General features: G+C 63.1%; 1 protein-coding gene across 1 annotated transcript; it reads right to left on the reverse strand.

Annotated features, from left to right (window-relative positions):
- Nucleotides 1–3,330: 3,330 nt before the first annotated feature.
- Nucleotides 3,331–12,625, reverse strand: UNC93B1 (unc-93B1 regulator of TLR signaling). The gene is made up of 12 exons (XM_075928976.1): nt 12,497–12,625; nt 11,523–11,629; nt 11,154–11,295; nt 9,673–9,826; nt 9,176–9,337; nt 8,890–9,019; nt 7,964–8,057; nt 7,673–7,797; nt 6,746–6,928; nt 5,992–6,265; nt 5,355–5,473; nt 3,331–4,975 (listed from the first exon to the last, which is right to left on the reverse strand). Exons 1-12 carry the CDS (start codon nt 12,504–12,506, stop codon nt 4,682–4,684), a joined length of 1,794 nt encoding a protein of 597 aa, XP_075785091.1. The 5' UTR covers nt 12,507–12,625; the 3' UTR covers nt 3,331–4,681.
- Between the last annotated feature and the right edge of the window lie 3,996 nt (nt 12,626–16,621).

A 16,621-nucleotide genomic window follows, 5' to 3' on the forward strand; every position in this document is an offset into this window, starting at 1 on the left:
TTCAAAATAAATAATTGCCTCCTCCTTGTATAGTCACATTCAGTTTGGTTAAAATTGAGAAAATGTCAGTGAGAGAGGACAACTTTATTAACCAACTGTCATCATGAAACACATTTGCCAAGTTTGTTTCTCTCCCCCAAAAAATATATAGCATGACTACACCATCTTTTTCCCTCCAAATACAATAAGAAATATTTATTGAACACTTGCCTTTTGTGCAAGTTTATTTATAACTAACAGTAATACCCGATGTCGCCCGGGGAAAATATAGTAAAAGGTGTGATGAATGAACTACGTCAATTATATTGGCCTCTCTACGGATTCAGGCTCCGTCTAAATCTTGCCAGTTCACTAATTCATTGAACTACGTCAATTATAGCATATTTGATTGGAAATACTTTTCTCTTAGGGTATGTCTACACTACCCCGCTAGTTCGAACTAGCGGGGTAATGTAGGCATACTGCACTTGCAAATGAAGCCCGGGATTTGAATTTCCCGGGCTTCATTTGCATAAACTGGGCGCCGCCATTTTTAAATCCCTGCTCGTTTGAACCCCGTGCAGCGCGGCTACACGCGGCATGAACTAGGTAGTTCGGACTAGGCTTCCTAGTCCGAACTACCGTTACTCCTCATTCCACGAGGATTTCGGAATATAACCAATCCTGTTATTTAAGTTAGGAAATCAGTAGTATCCATGCAAAATGTTGTATTTCTAGCTCTTACCGTTTCTGAGATGTTTTGGGACAAACAAACAAACACTTTCTAAAATATTTATAAGATTCTACCATTTCCATCTAGTAATGGACCAATACCATTGTTAGGATTCTTTTTGTTCCTAATGTACTTTTAAAATCTCCTTCTTTTTTTGTCCCGAACTCTCGCCCATAAAGGTCTCTTTGTGTCCCTTGGCTTCCCTTATCCATTTTCTACAATTCCTAGTTTCTGATTGTAGTCATTACTATCCACTTTTTTTCTTCCATCTGTTATATACCATTTTTATAGTTGCCTTCATTTCCTTTCTAAATCAGGTCATTTTTAAATAATGTGGTTTTCTTCCTTAATTTTGGCTTTTGGGGCATCTAGTAAAATGTTGTCATACAATTATCATTCATGTTTTTCTGATTAAAATCTTCCTCCCAGCTGATTTCACTTATAATTGTTTTCAGGTTTGTGAAACTGGCCCTTTTAAGGAAACTAATGTGTGTGTGTGTATATATATATATATATATATATATATATATATACACACACACACAGGGCTCGCCAAGCGGCAGCGAGCCCTACTCACCAGCTATGTGGAATCGCACGCTACGCATGTGCAGACCGCGCTGCGCATGTGCTGACCGTGCTACGCAGCCGCACCAAGCTAAAATTGTCCTGCCCTAATTGTCGAGCCCTGTATATATATATATGGTATGGACTTTATTCTGTTCACAGGTCACGATCCTAAGTTATCATTCATTTTAATTTTTGTCAGTTCCTCTGGTGTCTGTCAAGACAACATATAATGTAGAGGGGCCTGTGTTGGATGCAACAATTGGTGAGTTAGGAAACTGTTATCTATATTATTTAGACATTTCAAGGATGTTTTAGTACTGGCAGCATGAGATTTCCAGTGTATGATCATGCAACCTTTTTTCCTACAATTATTGATAGGTGTGTAAGGAGCTGATCGTGCTAGTCCTCAAGAGTGATTTGGTAGCAGACGCTAATACCCAGTCTTCAATCTGTTGGTGCCCAAAATAGCCAGAGCCCGCACCCCCTTCCCCACTCAAACTCCCTCCCCCCACTTGCCTAAGGCTCTGGGTGAGAATTTGGGTGCTGGGTGCAGGCTCTGGGCTAGGGCAAGGCACTGGGGTACAGGCTCTGGGAGGAAGTTGGGCTATTGGGGTGCGTGAGGACTGCAGGGGTGCAGACTCTGGGTGAGAATGTGGGTGCAGGGGGGGTGAGGGGTCAGGCTCTGGGAGGGAATGTGGGTATGTGAGAGGGTTGGGATGCCAGGCTTACCTGGGGCACCGCCCTCTGGCAATGGCTCCAGATGGTTAGAGTCTCCATACTCCCCCCTACCCCCCGGTTTGTCCCTGGCCCTGCCTGCTGCCCCCAGGGCCATTTAAAATGGTCTGCGGGGTCCTGCGGCCACCAGTGGCCCCCCAGCACTAGCATCCCTGCAGCCCCAGGGTGGTGGTCTCCATGTGCTGCCCCCACAGGACTCTGCAGTGCACAGAGGCAGCCCCCCTTCCCTGTGGGGCCAGGGGAGAGATGAAATCCCCAGGCCGGGGGGGGGGGGGGCATTAAATTGCATGGAGGCAGTAGGTGGGGCCAGGGGAGACCCAGTCCCGAACTTTGCTGGACCTGGGCCCCCAGGTACTACAGGCTCACATAAACTCACAGCCTATGCCCATCGTGTGAGCTTTATCGGTTAGGACCCATAAGCATTCAAGGTCCTTTTCTTCCATGTTATTGGTGCCTTGAAAACAGGACATGCCAGGTTTGACACAGAGGGTCCCTCCTCCCCCCTTTTGCTCACTGAATCCTTCCTAAATAGGCTATCACCATTGATTTTAACACCCAGCTGTGAGACTCATCCCTCTGGGTCTCAGTAGGGTTCCCATCAGCGGCCCACTTAGGCAGCCCCCAGGAGAGAGTCCAGTGCTGCCCAGCTGATTAGCAGAGTGCCCACAGCTGGCAGTGTGTGTCCTCTGGTGGTGCACATCTGCACATATCTTGGTGCACAGAACAAAATTTATTCTGCATACAAATGGAAAAAAAAATTAGAGGAAACAGTGGGTTTCAGTAGCACCGAGATCAAATTTATTCCAATTCCTCTGGCTAGATGTTTGATTAAGCAACACATGACATTCTTCTCTTCATGTCCTTTGATTCTTGATTCATTCTGCCAAGGCAGAGGCGCCGAATCCCTGAGGCACTTAGTCAAGTAGCAAATCAGAGGGGTGTGAAAAAGAGATTCAGCCCTGGGGAAGCACCAGCTCCCATGGGCCAGGGACCTGCTGCAAGTGTGTGCGGGTGACACTTGGAGTTGAAAGGGAGGGGGCTCAGAGGAGGAGCTGGAGTGTGAAGTGAGAGGGACCTGCAGTGGGGGCGGAGGGAGGGCTAGTGTGGAATCTGACTGGGTACAGAGAGGGGACCGGCGTGAGACCCAGCCATGTGGGGGAGGAGGACCCAAACTATTTAGGGAGAATGCTGGCGTGGGACCCCCTCCAGTGTCGGGGGAGGGGCCAGCGCAGGGCCTGGTCCGGTGTGGGGGTGCATGCTGGGGTCACTGCATGATGAGTTGGAGTGTTCCGGGAGCCATGCGGTGTGACCCCGCACACTAGCTGTACCTACTAGTGTGGCAGGAGTCAGGCAGCAAGGGCCACCCAGCCGCCCTGGGCACAGTGCTGGGCCAGGCACAACCCCCTTTGCTCTGCCCCTCTCCGCTCTCATCCTTGTCCTGGCAGCTGCCCTGGGTCCCTCTCCCCATCTGACCCTAGCAGAACTCTCCTGGGTGGTTTGTCACCAACGCTTCCCCCTCCAGAGGTTCCAGCTGTGTCTCCTCCCAGCTCCACCCACTCAGTCCCAGCTGCCACGGCTCCTTCCACGTCACCCCAACGGCTGTTCCCCCCTCCACATCGCTCCAACAGCCGCCATAGAACCTTCCGTATCACCCCAACTGTTGTCGTCCCCCCCAACATCGGTCCAACAGCCACCACGGAACCTTCCCCATCACTCACACGGTCCCCCTTGCCCTCGGGGCTCCTCAGGAGAGGCCAGGGAGCCAGCCTGGCGAGGTAGCTGTGGGCCCCAACGTGCACCTGCTGGTCTGGGCCAGGGTGCCAGGGCATCTGGCCTGCGTGTGACCTGCCCCCACAGGACCCAAGCCGCATTCCCCACAGCCCAGATCCACACAGTGCGGGCAGGGGAAGGGCCTGAAGCCTCAGCCTGCTTTGCTTCTTGCTTGCAGCAGGAACTCGCAGCCACCGTGCTGTGGGGCAGGGCACTGCAGCCCCAGCACCCCGACTGGCCTGGCCTCGTGGGCTTCCCCGCTCACAGGGTACCTGCCCGAGGGGTGCTACACTGCAGTGCAGGGTGAGGCCCTCGTGGAAGGGAGGGCTGGCAGAGGGCTCTCTGGTCCACGCTCTCGCTTTGCCAGGAGAGCCATGCGGGCCAGGCCTTGTCCCTGTCTGTGGGCCCTGGCTGTGCCGGGAAAAGCGCCGGCTGCTCTTGGCAGATGGGAACATCCCCGCTGCCCACTTCCCAGGGCTGGGCCGGGCTCCCTAGCGACAGCACCACGCACAGGCCGGGGCTGACAAGCCAGTGCCTACCCCTGGAGAGCAGGCCTGTTTCCTGACCAGCTCCAGCAGCACAAAGGAGACCCCAGTAGTGCAGGAGGCATGCCGGGGGGCAGGCCAGAGGGCCTGATGCTAAACAGCTGCATTGCCAGCCGGCCCTGGGACACGGCCTGGGAGTCGTGGCAGAACCCCAGTGCCTCTGGAATAGTCAGCAGGTCGCCTTGGCATGTGGGTACCCGCTCTGCCTCCAGGCCTGCGAGAGGGCAGGGGACGCCGCCAGACCAGGCTGGCACAGGGCAGCGGGGGGACAATCCAGCACCAGACTCAGTGAGCGACATGGGAGGGAAGCTGCAGTGAGTTAGTGAAGGATGCAGGCATGGGGGTGGGGCGGCTAGTCCACCTTCTCCTCCTCTTCCTCCCCCAGCGTCTGCTCATAAGCGCACTTCCGCCGGCGCCCGGCCTGCTCCCCCTGGGAGCCGTCGCTGTCCTGCTCCGACTCCCCCTCCCCCTCCGAGCCCGTCTCGTCCGAGTTCTCGGCCTCCAAGTAGCGGTAGCCCCGCACCTTGTGCCGCGGCTTGGGGATCTTGGGCACACGGTAGATCACGTGCCCCACCAGTTTGTGCTCCATCCACAGGTACGAGACCACGGAGGCCAGCAGGGTCAGCAGCATGATGGACAGCTTGGCCTGGGGGAGGGGAGAGGGCGTGTTGAGCAAGGGTGGGGCTGGAATCTCCCCCGCCCCACACACGTGAGCCTCCGGAGCGGTCAGCAGGTCATGTGGCATTGGGCGGGCGAGGGGGGTTCCAACATACCCCCCGGGAATCCCAGGAAGGGCTTGTGCAGACTGAGCCAGGCACAGGCCCGTCAGTGACCCACGTGATCGAAAGCCGAAGGACAGTCTCAGCCCATCTCCCTGAGCCTCCAGGGCCCCCTGCCTCTATGGCTGGGGAAAATCACTCCTGTCCCACACCAGTCCTGCAGCTTCGGCCCGTGCCCCCCAGGAACCCAGCCCCCGGCGCCTCCTTGCCCCACCCGAGAGCAGGCTGGCAGCAGCCCTCCGTTACCTTCATGGGCAGCCCCGACCACAGGTACACCACGAAGATGGCCAGCGCCTGCCACCAGTGGTAGATGGTGAAGATGAAGTCCTGGCGCTCCTTGTCCTGGTACAGCATCCCCAGGAGCGCTGCGGTGGGACAGACAGACAGACAGCCAGCGGCTCCTCCCCCTTACAGGACAGGGTCACCGTTCCCAGCTAACCTGGGGCTGAGGGTCTCCCCGTTGCACAGACGGCTCCAAAGCCCCATTTCAGAGCCCACCCCGTGGTGCCGGGACCTGCCCCCATTCCAGCCACCTGGGCTGCCAGTGGGACAAGGCAGCGTCGCCGGCACCTCGCACGCCAGAAGGCACCCGCAGCTTTCACTGCCCCGCCCATTCCTAGCGGCTATAGGGGGCATAGCCTGACAGGTGCTGTATGTGTCTCTCCCAGGGAGCGAGAGAGAGAGTGTGTGTGTGTGTGTGTGTGTGTCCGTCCGTCCCAGGGAGCAGTGGGGTGTGTGCTTCACAGGGAGTGATGGTGTGTGTGTGTGTGTGTGTGTGTGTGTGTGTGTGTGTGTGTGTGTGTTTGTGAGTGAGAGAGAGACACACAGAGCAACAGACAGAGCCCAGAGTCCACCCCACGACTCCTGACCCCCCCACACTCACTGCTGAGACTGGTCTTGTTCAGGGCGCTGCCCAGTCCCCAGAGGGCGGCCACCAGGTAGAGCAGGGGGGCCTGGGACGGATCGCCGTGCCGGGGCTCCCAGCAGAAGAGGCCGATGAGCAGGAGGGCGTGGGTGGCAGCGCCGGCCAGCAGCGGGGCCTGGCGGGGCAGGCGCAGCATGGACAGCGCCAGGCTGGAGCAGGCGGCGGCCGAGAAGCCGTAGGCCATGAGGATGTAGGCCAGCTTCTCCAGGCCGATGGCGCAGACGCCGTAATTCTGGGGGGAGGCGCAGGTGCTGCTTAGCGTGGCATGGCTCCCCTCCCCCACCCTCAGCCCCACCTCAGTGCAGGGCTCCCCCCCAACCCCTGCTCCCCTGCACGGCCCAGCCCCCTCGCTCTCCCAGTCCTCAGGTGAATGCACCCCACCCTGCCATTTCCCTCTGCCCTCCTGATATACACAGCTCCACCCCCTCGCCTGTGCCCAGCCCCCTCAGATCACCGTACCCCCCTCGCCTGTGCCCAGCCCCCTCAGATCACCGTACCCCCCTCGCCTGTGCCCAGCCCCCTCAGATCACTGTACCCCCCTCGCCTGTGCCCAGCCCCCTCAGATCACTGTATCCCCCTCGCCTGTGCCCAGTGCCCCCAGAGCACCGTACTCCCCTTGCCTGTGCCCAGCCCCCTCAGATCACTGTACCCCCCCTTGCCTGTGCCTACGCCTCACTTACACCCCCCAATCCGCAGAGGGGCGCGGGCGTACCAGGGAGAAGCCGGTGCAGACGAAGAGCACCTCGAAGCCGCTGTAGATGAAGAAGGGGAAGAGGTGGCGCAGGCGATAGTCCCGCATGTGCTTGAAGGGCAGCTGGAAGATGTTGCCCCAGCCGATGCTGCGCAGGTCGATCTCCTCCGTGGGGCGATAGGCTGAACCGCACAGGATCAGCACCTGGGGCGGGGGGGCGAGTAGGGGAGACCTTGCAGCCCAGCACGGCAGGGATCCACCCCAACGGCGCCATGGGTGCAGCCGGCTAGGGCTGTGGGTCAGGCTGATGTGGGGGGGGCATAGCCCTGAGGAGAACAATCCCCCTCTCCACCAACTGCCCCTTTCCCCAGCTCCAGCCCAGCTCCCACCATGGGCTGCCTGACCCCACTGCACCCACCTGGGGCAGCATCCTGAGAGCTCCCCCTACTGGTCTGCACTGTTAGCATGGAGCAGAAGGCCCAACCCTCCCGGGCAATACCATGAACATGGAGGGGAAGGCCCCGCCCCCCCAGGCCATACCATAAGCATGGAAAGGAAGGCCCCGCCCCCCCAGGCCATACCATTAGCATGGAAAAGAAGGCCCCGCCCCCCCCAGGCCATACCAAGAGCATGGAGAGGAAGCCCCGCCCCCCCAGGCCATACCATGAGCATGGAGAGGAAGCCCCGCCCCTCCAGGCCATACCATGAGCATGGAGAGGAAGCCCCGCCCCCCCCAGGCCATACCATGAGCATGGAAAGGAAGGCCCCGCCCCCCCGGCCATACCATGAGCATGGAAAGGAAGGCCCCGCCCCCCCAGGCCATACCATGAGCATGGAAAGGAAGGCCCAGCCCCCCCAGGCCATACCATGAGCATGGAAAGGAAGCCCCGCCCCCCCCAGGCCATACCATGAGCATGGAAAGGAAGGCCCCGCCCCCCCAGGCCATACCATGAGCATGGAGAGGAAGGCTGTGCCCATGAGCACGCTCTCGACGATGATGAGGTTCATGCTGCGTGGCAGGCTCTGCAGCACGGTGGCGTTGAAGCCGAGCAGAATGCCTTTGCTCAGCGTGCCTGGGGAGCAAACACGCGTCACAGCCGGCAGGGGACAAGCCAGAGGTGCTGGGGTGAGGGGGAGTGGAAGCGGCCAGGCTGGCGCCAGGCCAGTCGTGGGGGCGGGAGGAGGCAGCAGGCGCTGGCTGGGTCGCTGCCCCTCGGCCAGCAGGAGGCGCCCACTCACCGCAGTTCTTCACATTGTAGAGCGTGTGGTTCAGGTCGTACAGGTAGGAATTCAGGAAGAAGAGGGTGGGCATCTGGGCGCAGACGAAGCTCAGCTGGAACACAGCAACGGGCAGCAGGGGAGGCCGGCCTGTCAGTGTGTGCAGGAGGGGTGTCTCCCCGTTCCTCCTAGTGCCCCTCCTGTGCCCAGCCCCCAGCCCTGCTCTCCTAGTGCCCCTCCTGTGCCCAGCCCCCAGCCCTGCTCTCCTAGTGCCCCTCCTGTGCCCAGCCCCCAGCCCTGCTCTCCTAGTGCCCCTCCTGTGCCCAGCCCCCAGCCCTGCTCTCCTAGTGCCCCTCCTGTGCCCAGCCCCCAGCCCTGCTCTCCTAGTGCCCCTCCTGTGCCCAGCCCCCAGCCCTGCTCTCCTAGTGCCCCTCCTGTGCCCAGCCCCCAGCCCTGCTCTCCTAGTGCCCCTCCTGTGCCCAGCCCCCAGCCCTGCTCTCCTAGTGCCCCTCCTGTGCCCAGCCCCCAGCCCTGCTCTCCTAGTGCCCCTCCTGTGCCCAGCCCCCCTTCCTGCTCTCCTAGTGCCCCTCCTGTGCCCAGCCCCCAGCCCTGCTCTCTTAGTGCCCCTCCTGTGCCCAGCCCCCAGCCCTGCTCTCCTAGTGCCCCTCCTGTGCCCAGCCCCCCTCCCTGCTCTCCTAGTGCTCCTCCTGTGCCCAGCCCCCAGCCCTGCTCTCCTAGTGCCCCTCCTGTGCCCAGCCCCCAGCCCTGCTCTCCTAGTGCCCCTCCTGTGCCCAGCCCCCCTCCCTGCTCTCCTAGTGCCCCTCCTGTGCCCAGCCCCCAGCCCTGCTCTCCTAGTGCCCCTCCTGTGCCCAGCCCCCCTCCCTTCTCCCCCAGTGCCCCCCGTATCCAGCCCTCCTCCCGGCTCCCCCGTGCCCGGCCCCCCTCACATTGAAGCAGCCGTAGAAGAGGCTCTGGAAGGCAATGATGTAGGCGTTGTAGGCACCGCGAGGGGCGCGCTTCTGCTCCTGCACATGCTCCTCCTTGTAGTTCACGTACTCGTAGTACTTCTGTGCCATCCTGCGGGGGGCAGTCGTGAGCGTGCGGCGGGCGGGGGGGGAGGGGGCGGAAGCAGCAGCACCCCCCGCCCTCCCTAGGAACGCCAACACCCGGGCTCCCAGCCCCATCCCCCATTCCCACTCCCCGCCGGCGGGGCCCTGCCCCGGGGCAGCTCACCGGGTGATGTAGTTGCCCATGGAGGCCCAGAAGGGCACGATGGCCACCCCGATGGCCACGGCCGAGGGCACCAGCGTGTAGTAGCGCTCCCAGTAGTTGGTGGAGACGAAGAGGGCGTAGATCCCCACGGCCAGGAACATGGTCCACTTGGTGCCAAAGAACCTGCACAGCCGTGGGGAGGGGGAGCCGGGTCAGCGGCAGCACCCTACGCCCCGGCCCCCCCAGGCGGCTCCGTCTGCCTCGCGGGACGGGACTGGGTCTCTTCATCACAGGGGCGCTGGCTCGAGGGGCGGGAAATGGGACGCGGGGCCCCTCCCTTCTAGGGGGCACCAGCTCCGATCAGGCTCTAGGACGGTGGAGGGGTGGCTCAGGGGGACATGGAATGGGACACAGGGCCTTCCCCCTCTAGGGGACGCTGGCTCCTGTCTGGCCCCGGGGTGGGGGCTGGCTCAGGGGCTGGGCTCTCGGACTCGGGGGGCTGCAGCTTGGGCTGCTACCGGATGAGGACAGGCGTGTAGAGCAGGGCCACGATGGGGGTGACGTTGATGCCCATCAGCATCTTGCTGTCGACGTCCTGCAGCCCCATGTTGCTGTATTTCACCTCCCGGTACGTCTCGTCATAGTGCAGGATCAGCTGCATCTGCAACAGGCCTGGGGGGACGGGACACGCCAGGGTGAATCCTGCCCTGCGCCCACAAGCACCTGGGGGGGCTGGACCCAGAGGCACGGGGCCCCTCCCCTGCAGGATGGGGCGGCTGGGAAAGGACGGGGGAAGTTACCAGGGGCAAGGGGTGGGGGCTGCTACCCAAGGGCTTTGGATGCTTAGAATCTGCCCCCCATCCACCCCACACTCCCCTGAGATTGGAGGGGCAGTGGAGAGGCAGTCCCCTCCAGCAGGTACCTGCGAAGGGAGGGGAGAGGGGACAGAGGAAAAGCTGTGGGTAACAGCCAGCAGCAAGAGGGAAGTGGGAGAGGGCCCCAGAACAGAGATCTGTACGCAGATAGACACCATATCTCAGCATCACGCCCAGGCAAGGGGACACTGGGTAGGACTAAAAGGGAAGAACTGGTGGGGGGAAACCAGACCCACGTAGATGCTGTAAGTCAGCTTCTCAGCTAGGCTGAAGAGCAGAAAATGGGGCCAGGAGGGGGTGAGGCAGTGGGCAGGGCCATACCCATGTAGATGCTTGGGGGCAGCGGGCAGGGCCGGTGTGGGGCAGCGGGCAGGGCCATACCCATGTAGATGCTTGGGGGCAGCGGGCAGGGCCGGTGTGGGGCAGCGGGCAGGGCCATACCCATGTAGATGCTTGGGGGCAGCGGGCAGGGCCGGTGTGGGGCAGCGGGCAGGGCCATACCCAGATAGATGCTTGGGGGCAGCAGGCAGGGCCGGTGTGGGGCAGCAGGCAGGGCCATGCCCAGTTAGATGCTTGGGGGCAGCGGGCAGGGCCGGTGTGGGGCAGCAGGCAGGGCCATGCCCAGTTAGATGCTTGGGGGCAGCAGGCAGGGCCGGTGTGGGGCAGCAGGCAGGGCCATGCCCAGTTAGATGCTTGGGGGCAGCAGGCAGGGCTGGTGTGGGGCAGCAGGCAGGGCCATGCCCAGTTAGATGCTTGGGGGCAGCAGGCAGGGCTGGTGTGGGGCAGCAGGCAGGGCCATGCCCAGTTAGATGCTTGGGGGCAGCAGGCAGGGCTGGTGTGGGGCAGCAGGCAGGGCCATGCCCAGTTAGATGCTTGGGGGCAGCAGGCAGGGCTGGTGTGGGGCAGCGGGCAGGGCCATACCCAGATAGATGCTTGGGGGCAGGGCCGGTGTGGGGCAGTGGGCAGGGCTGGTGTGGGGCAGCGGGCAGGGCCATGCCCAGGTAGATGCTTGGGGGCAGGGCCGGTGTGGGGCAGTGGGCAGGGCCGGTGTGGGGCAGTGGGCAGGGCCATGCCCAGGTAGATGGTTGGGGGCAGGGCCGGTGTGGGGCAGCGGGCGGCCATACCCAGGTAGACGCCGTAGGTCAGCATCCCGCCCAGGCTGGCGGCCAGCACGTTTTTGATGACGGCGAGGCGCTTGCGGCGGAAGTACTTGCGCTCCTCCTCCTCCTCGTTATAGTCGGGGTGGGCGCCCACAAAGTCATCCAGCTGAGGAGAACCAGGGGGCCATGAGGGAGGCAGGCCCAGACTCAGGGTCAGCCCCTAACCCGGCCTGGCTGGCAGGCTGTTCCCCGGTGGGGCCGGCACACTTATCTCCATCCCTCCCCCTCCAACCGGCCAGCGACCCTCAAGCCTGGCGGGGCCCCTGGGGCTGCGAGCACTGACGGTGCCCTTGGCCCACAGCCGGCCTGGGTCTGCAGGGACCTCGGGCTCACCTGAGCCTCCCCCACATCCAGGCCAGCCACATCACCAGCCACCCCATTGCCCAGAGCCTCCTGGTAGAGATCGGGGTCCTTCGCCATCGCCGCGTTGCCAATGCCACCTGCAGGGACAGACGTGGGACAGAGAGGGGAATGGGGAAAGAGCCACCAAGAGCAGACCACAGCCCCGACCCCCTCAGTGCCCCTCCCTTCCTCCCACCAGCCCAGCCCGGACCCCCCCAGTGCCCCTCCCTTCCTCCCACCAGCCCAGCCCCGACCCCCCCAGTGCCCCTCCCTTCTTCCCTCTCGCCAGCCCAGCCCCAACCCCCTCAGTGCCCCTCCTTTCCTCCCGCTAGCCCAGCCCTGACCCCCCCAGTGTCCCTCCCTCCCTCCCACCAGCCCAGCCCCGACCCCCCCAGTGTCCCTCTCTCCTTCCCTCCCGCCAGCCCAGCCCCAACCCCCCCAGTGTCCCTCTCTCCTTCCCTCCCGCCAGCCCAGCCCCAACCCCCCCCCCCAGTGTCCCTCCCTCCCACCAGCCCAGCCCCAACCCCCCCCCCAGTGCCCCTCCCTCCCGCCAGCCCGGCCCTGACCCCCCACAGCCCTGCCAGTGCCCCTCCCATCTGCCCAGCCCTGCCCCCCCCCAGTCCCCGAGTGCCCCTCCCTCCCACTGGTCCAGCCCTGGGCCCCACACTCCCTAGTGCCCCCTCTCTCTCAACAGCCCCCTTGCCAGCCCAGCCCTGCCCCCCTCAGTCCCACCAGTGCCCCCCTCTCCCCCGCCAGCCCCGCCGGTGCCCCTCGGTCCCGATCTGCAGCCCCCGCGACGGGAGCGGGCCGGGGGGGTCAGGAAGCTCCGAGGACACAAAGTCCCGAGAAGCTGCAGATTCTGTCCCAAGCGGAGACTCCAACTTCGGGCGCACGTGGGGCTGAGGCCGGGGGTGCGGGGTCCCGGCAGGGCAGCGGGGAGGGGGGGGCAGGGGCAGCCCCGGTACCTGGCTCCATGGTGCTGCCGAGTCCTGCAGCCTCCGGGCCGGCCAGGCGGGGAGGGGGGGAGGGTGGATGCGGGCAACACTTCCCCTTTCGGCCATGAGGAAGTGGGGGGGGGGGGCAGCTCTTAAAGTGGCAGGACGTGCCCAGGGGGCCTCCACGCTGTTGGTCCCATCAAGGCTGCCCCTTGGGGTGAAGCTAGAGGGATACGATCCGCCCCTCCTTCCCTGCCCCCAGGGCCTGGCTGGGGAGGGACATCCAGGTACCGCCCCTGCCCCAGAATACTGGGATGGCACAAGGGCACTTGCCACTGGTGCGGGGACTCAGCTCTGGCGCTTCCTCCCCATCACCTTAACTCTGCCCACATCTCCTTAACTCCCCCCCCTCCCAGGGGCAGCAGTGAGGACTCACCCAGCAAATACCCCCTGGCCTTTGAGGTGGGCACCCAGCAGGGCAGAGCTAAGGAGGCACCTGCGCTGGGTGTTGCTGGCTCCCCAGCGTGTTGGCGTCAATTTGGGATCAGGGCTGGGAGCGAAAGGGACTCTGATCCTCTGGCAGCAAGGTGGGGCTGACTCAGGGGGAAGGAGCCGGAGCAGCCTAGGTCTGGGGCCGGGGCAGCATGGACGCTTGCAGCTCCCCCTTCTCGAAAGCATGGGCATGGCAAGCCCCGACCCTCTCACCAGCTCGCCACGTTTGGAGCCTGGAGCCCCCAAGAGTTCTCAGCACAGCACCCCCGTGAGCTGACCTGGGGCAAAACTGGCAGCAGAGGAGAGCGCCCCCTACTGAGTCCCTGCTCCCTGCAGCACAGCGCCCCCTAGGGGCATTGGTTTGGCATTGACAGCCAGGGGAGAGCGCCCCCTACTGAACCCCTTCTCACAGTGCCCCCTGGCGCTGACCTCGGGCACTGGGCCAGCCCTGCCTGCAGGGGAGAGCGCCCCCTACTGATCCCCTTGTCACAGTGCCCCCTGGCGCTGACCTCGGGCACTGGGCCAGCCCTGCCTGCAGGGGAGAGCGCCCCCTACAGGCTTGCGTCCACTTGGGCTGTGGAGCCAGATTCACGGAGCGGGTGTCCAGCCAGCGCCCGTCAGAGGGACCCTTACTCCAGCCTGGAGATGACGAGCAGACCGGCTGGCACAGGAGAGCGCACCCAGCAGGTCTGCAGGCCCTGAGGCAGGGGGCTTAGAAACCCACAGCCGACCGAGGGTCCCCGCCCCCCACTCAGCTCCCCCAAACCCAGTGGCCTGGTGCAGGGAGCTGCATTGCACAGGCTCCATCTCTGCTTGGCATGTTCATTGTCTCCCCTACCACAGCCATGCCAACCCCTCTGGCCCTGGCAGCGCCCCAGCCGTGGGCCTCTAGCCCCAGCACTGCCCCCCTCGTGCGCTGAATCTCCCCTTGCTCAGTGTCTCTTCCCCCAGCCTCCCGCCCCTTCTGTCTGCCCACACCCCAGCCCTCCCCCTGCCCCTGCACTCCCCAGCCTAGCCCCTGGAGGAACCTGTTCTGGGGCTGGCCCTAGAAGCTAAAACTAGGGGCAGGGCCTTGGCACCCCTCCCCCCGACACATCCCAGCTGCTCCAGGCAGCCCTTGCTGGCCACTTCAAGGGTCTGTGCTGCTGCCCCATGGCCTGCTGGGAGGGGAGCAGCTCCAAAGGACAGTGGGAAATTCCTGCCACGCTGCCTCCAGGGCAGCTGCAGGTGCATTCAGCAGGGCCCAAAGGCCAGCCATTCGCAGCGGGCGGGAGCAGCTCTCCCGCCTGACACCGCGCGGCTTCGGCAGCTTTCACGTGTCCCAACTTCCCTCTCTGAAGTGAGTCAAATTCCTGTTCCGGGGCTGCCTCTGGCAGAAGAGCCCCCGGGTTTCATTCTCACTTCCCCTCCGGGGCAGGCTCTGGCTGGTGCAGGGAGCGAGGCAGGGCCCCATGCACTGCAGGGATGCTGCACAGACCCACAGGTGTTCCGCGCCGGAGGGACCATCCAGAGACCCACCCAGCGGTCCGTGCCTCCAGCGCGTTCTACCAGCAGCCCCCTTCCTGGCCTTGCTTTGCACCGAATGAATTTGCCCGGGCCGGGAACCCTGTGATTACACACTACCAACGTGCAATTGCACAAGGGGAATGCCTGGCCTGCTGCCATCTCCTGATGCCCGTGTGCAGCCTGGGGCCATCTCTGCCATGTCCTGTCCATGTGGCGTTTCCTAAAAGCAACATTCAGGGGAGAAATTCCACCAGAGGTAGCTGCACCAACCCCTACCGCAGCTGCACAGCCCAGTGCCTGCAGCAACTCCTCGGCCCTACCACCACGTGGCCTGGCAGCCGGGGTGTGAGCCCAGAGCCTGCGGCATGGACCCCGGCACCTGCGCTCCCAGAGGAGCGGCACTAGCTGACTGCAGTAGCGGGCTGTTACCCTTTGTGACCCAGCCATTAGCAGGGAGCCACACAATAGGCTGGCAGATTCATACTTCCAAGGCCAGAAGGGTTCACTGTGACCAGCTAGTCCGGCTAGCCCTGCCCCCAATCACTTGGAGGGTAACATCCCGCTTTGATTGACACATGGCCTGGCCCGTGATAGGGATTCCACCACAGCCCTGGGGAAACTGTTTCACCAGCGAATGACCCTCCCCCTTAAAAATATGCAGCTTATTTGCAGCCTGCGTTTGTCTAGCTCCCGCTCCCAGCCGTTGGCCGGTGTTGTGGCTTCGTCTGCTCCCCGGGCCCTGGACCGTGACCGTCCTGCACCCAGTGACCCTGCTGTTCCCAGTCCAGCCCTTAGGGGCAGCACAATGCAAGGGGGGGGGGCATCTCAAAGCATTTCTGCCCCCCCTACCGCAGGCCATGCCCAGAGTCTTCCTGCCCCTGCTCCCAAAAGTGCCGACAGCCAGCTTCTCCCCCAGCTGGCTTCTCTCCCCCCACCTCCAAACGTTACGCTCTAGGGGTGCGGAGCCCTCTACAGTCTGGGTGAGACAGCAGCTTCCAGGGCTGGATCCCTCCCCCCCCACCCCGAGGCAGGTACGCACATGGGGCGAGGAGCAGCCAGCCTCCCACTCCTGGCGGGGGGGGGGCACCCTGCATGGCCCCAGAGGTGGCGAGGCCCCGTGCTCGGTGTCACCCAGCGGGTGAGCACAGCGAGGAATTCTTGAGGTGGCAGTGATGGGGTGGGGCTGGGGTGTGCTTTTGCTGGGACTCCGAGGGTGGGTGTGGTGAGAGGGGAGGCTGGCGGTGGCTGTGGCGGTGGAGCACTAGAGGGTTAACATTAGGGGTGTTTAGATAACTTCAGTGCAGGGAGCACTCAAAGGAGGGGCAGAAAATTCAGCCATTGTCACCTTGGAGCAGCCAAACAGATCCAGAGGGTTTCACACTTGCGGGGGGGGGGAATAACCTCTGGAACTCCCTGCCACTAGATGGCACCAAGGACAGGGGCTTAGCAGGGCATGGGCCACTGGCACTTACCTGCAAGCATCTTGAAGCAGCCACCTGGGGCACTGGGCTAGATGGGCACTTGAGTGCTGCTTCCCGCCCCCTGCCATGGCACGGCCAATCAGCTCCGTGGGTTTCAGGCAGCCATCCAACCGGTAGCCAGGCCGGCAGGTGAAGCAGGTGGCTGGTCCTGGGCCAGCCCAGCAGGAAGCGGGGCCTCCCTGTGGGCTCAGCGGCGAGGAGGTACGGGCCAGGGGGCTGAGCGCCGGCGCCCAGACTTCCCCGGCGCCGGAGCTGATGGCGGAGTCTCTGCTCCCCCAGCAGGAGGAGTGGGAGCTCGCTGCCGGGACGGTGCCAAGGAGGAGACGGGCGAATGCCGCGATGGGGGGACCCCACCAGGGAAAGCCTCTGCAGCGGCGCCTCGGCTGGGCGGGGGAGGTTGGCGGGGGCAGTGCTAGGGTGGCCATGCAGCCAGCGTGGGCCCTGTGCCCAGGCGATGAGTGGCAGGGGGCCGGGATGCACTAGAGGCCCCTCGGTAACTCGATCGCTCCCACTTTGTTCCCACTGTCGGGGATGTGCCCTGCGGTTCCCACGGCTTCCTGCCACACGGCTCTCCTGGCAGGCGCTGCCCGTTCCCGCTGCGCAGGAGGGCACCGGCGTGGGCAGCTCGCCGGCAGTCTGGCCAGCCAGCCGAGCAGAGGGGCTGGGCCCAGCTACT

Source organism: Pelodiscus sinensis, chromosome 4 (assembly GCF_049634645.1).
Source record: "Pelodiscus sinensis isolate JC-2024 chromosome 4, ASM4963464v1, whole genome shotgun sequence".
Taxonomy (NCBI): Eukaryota; Metazoa; Chordata; order Testudines; family Trionychidae; genus Pelodiscus; species Pelodiscus sinensis.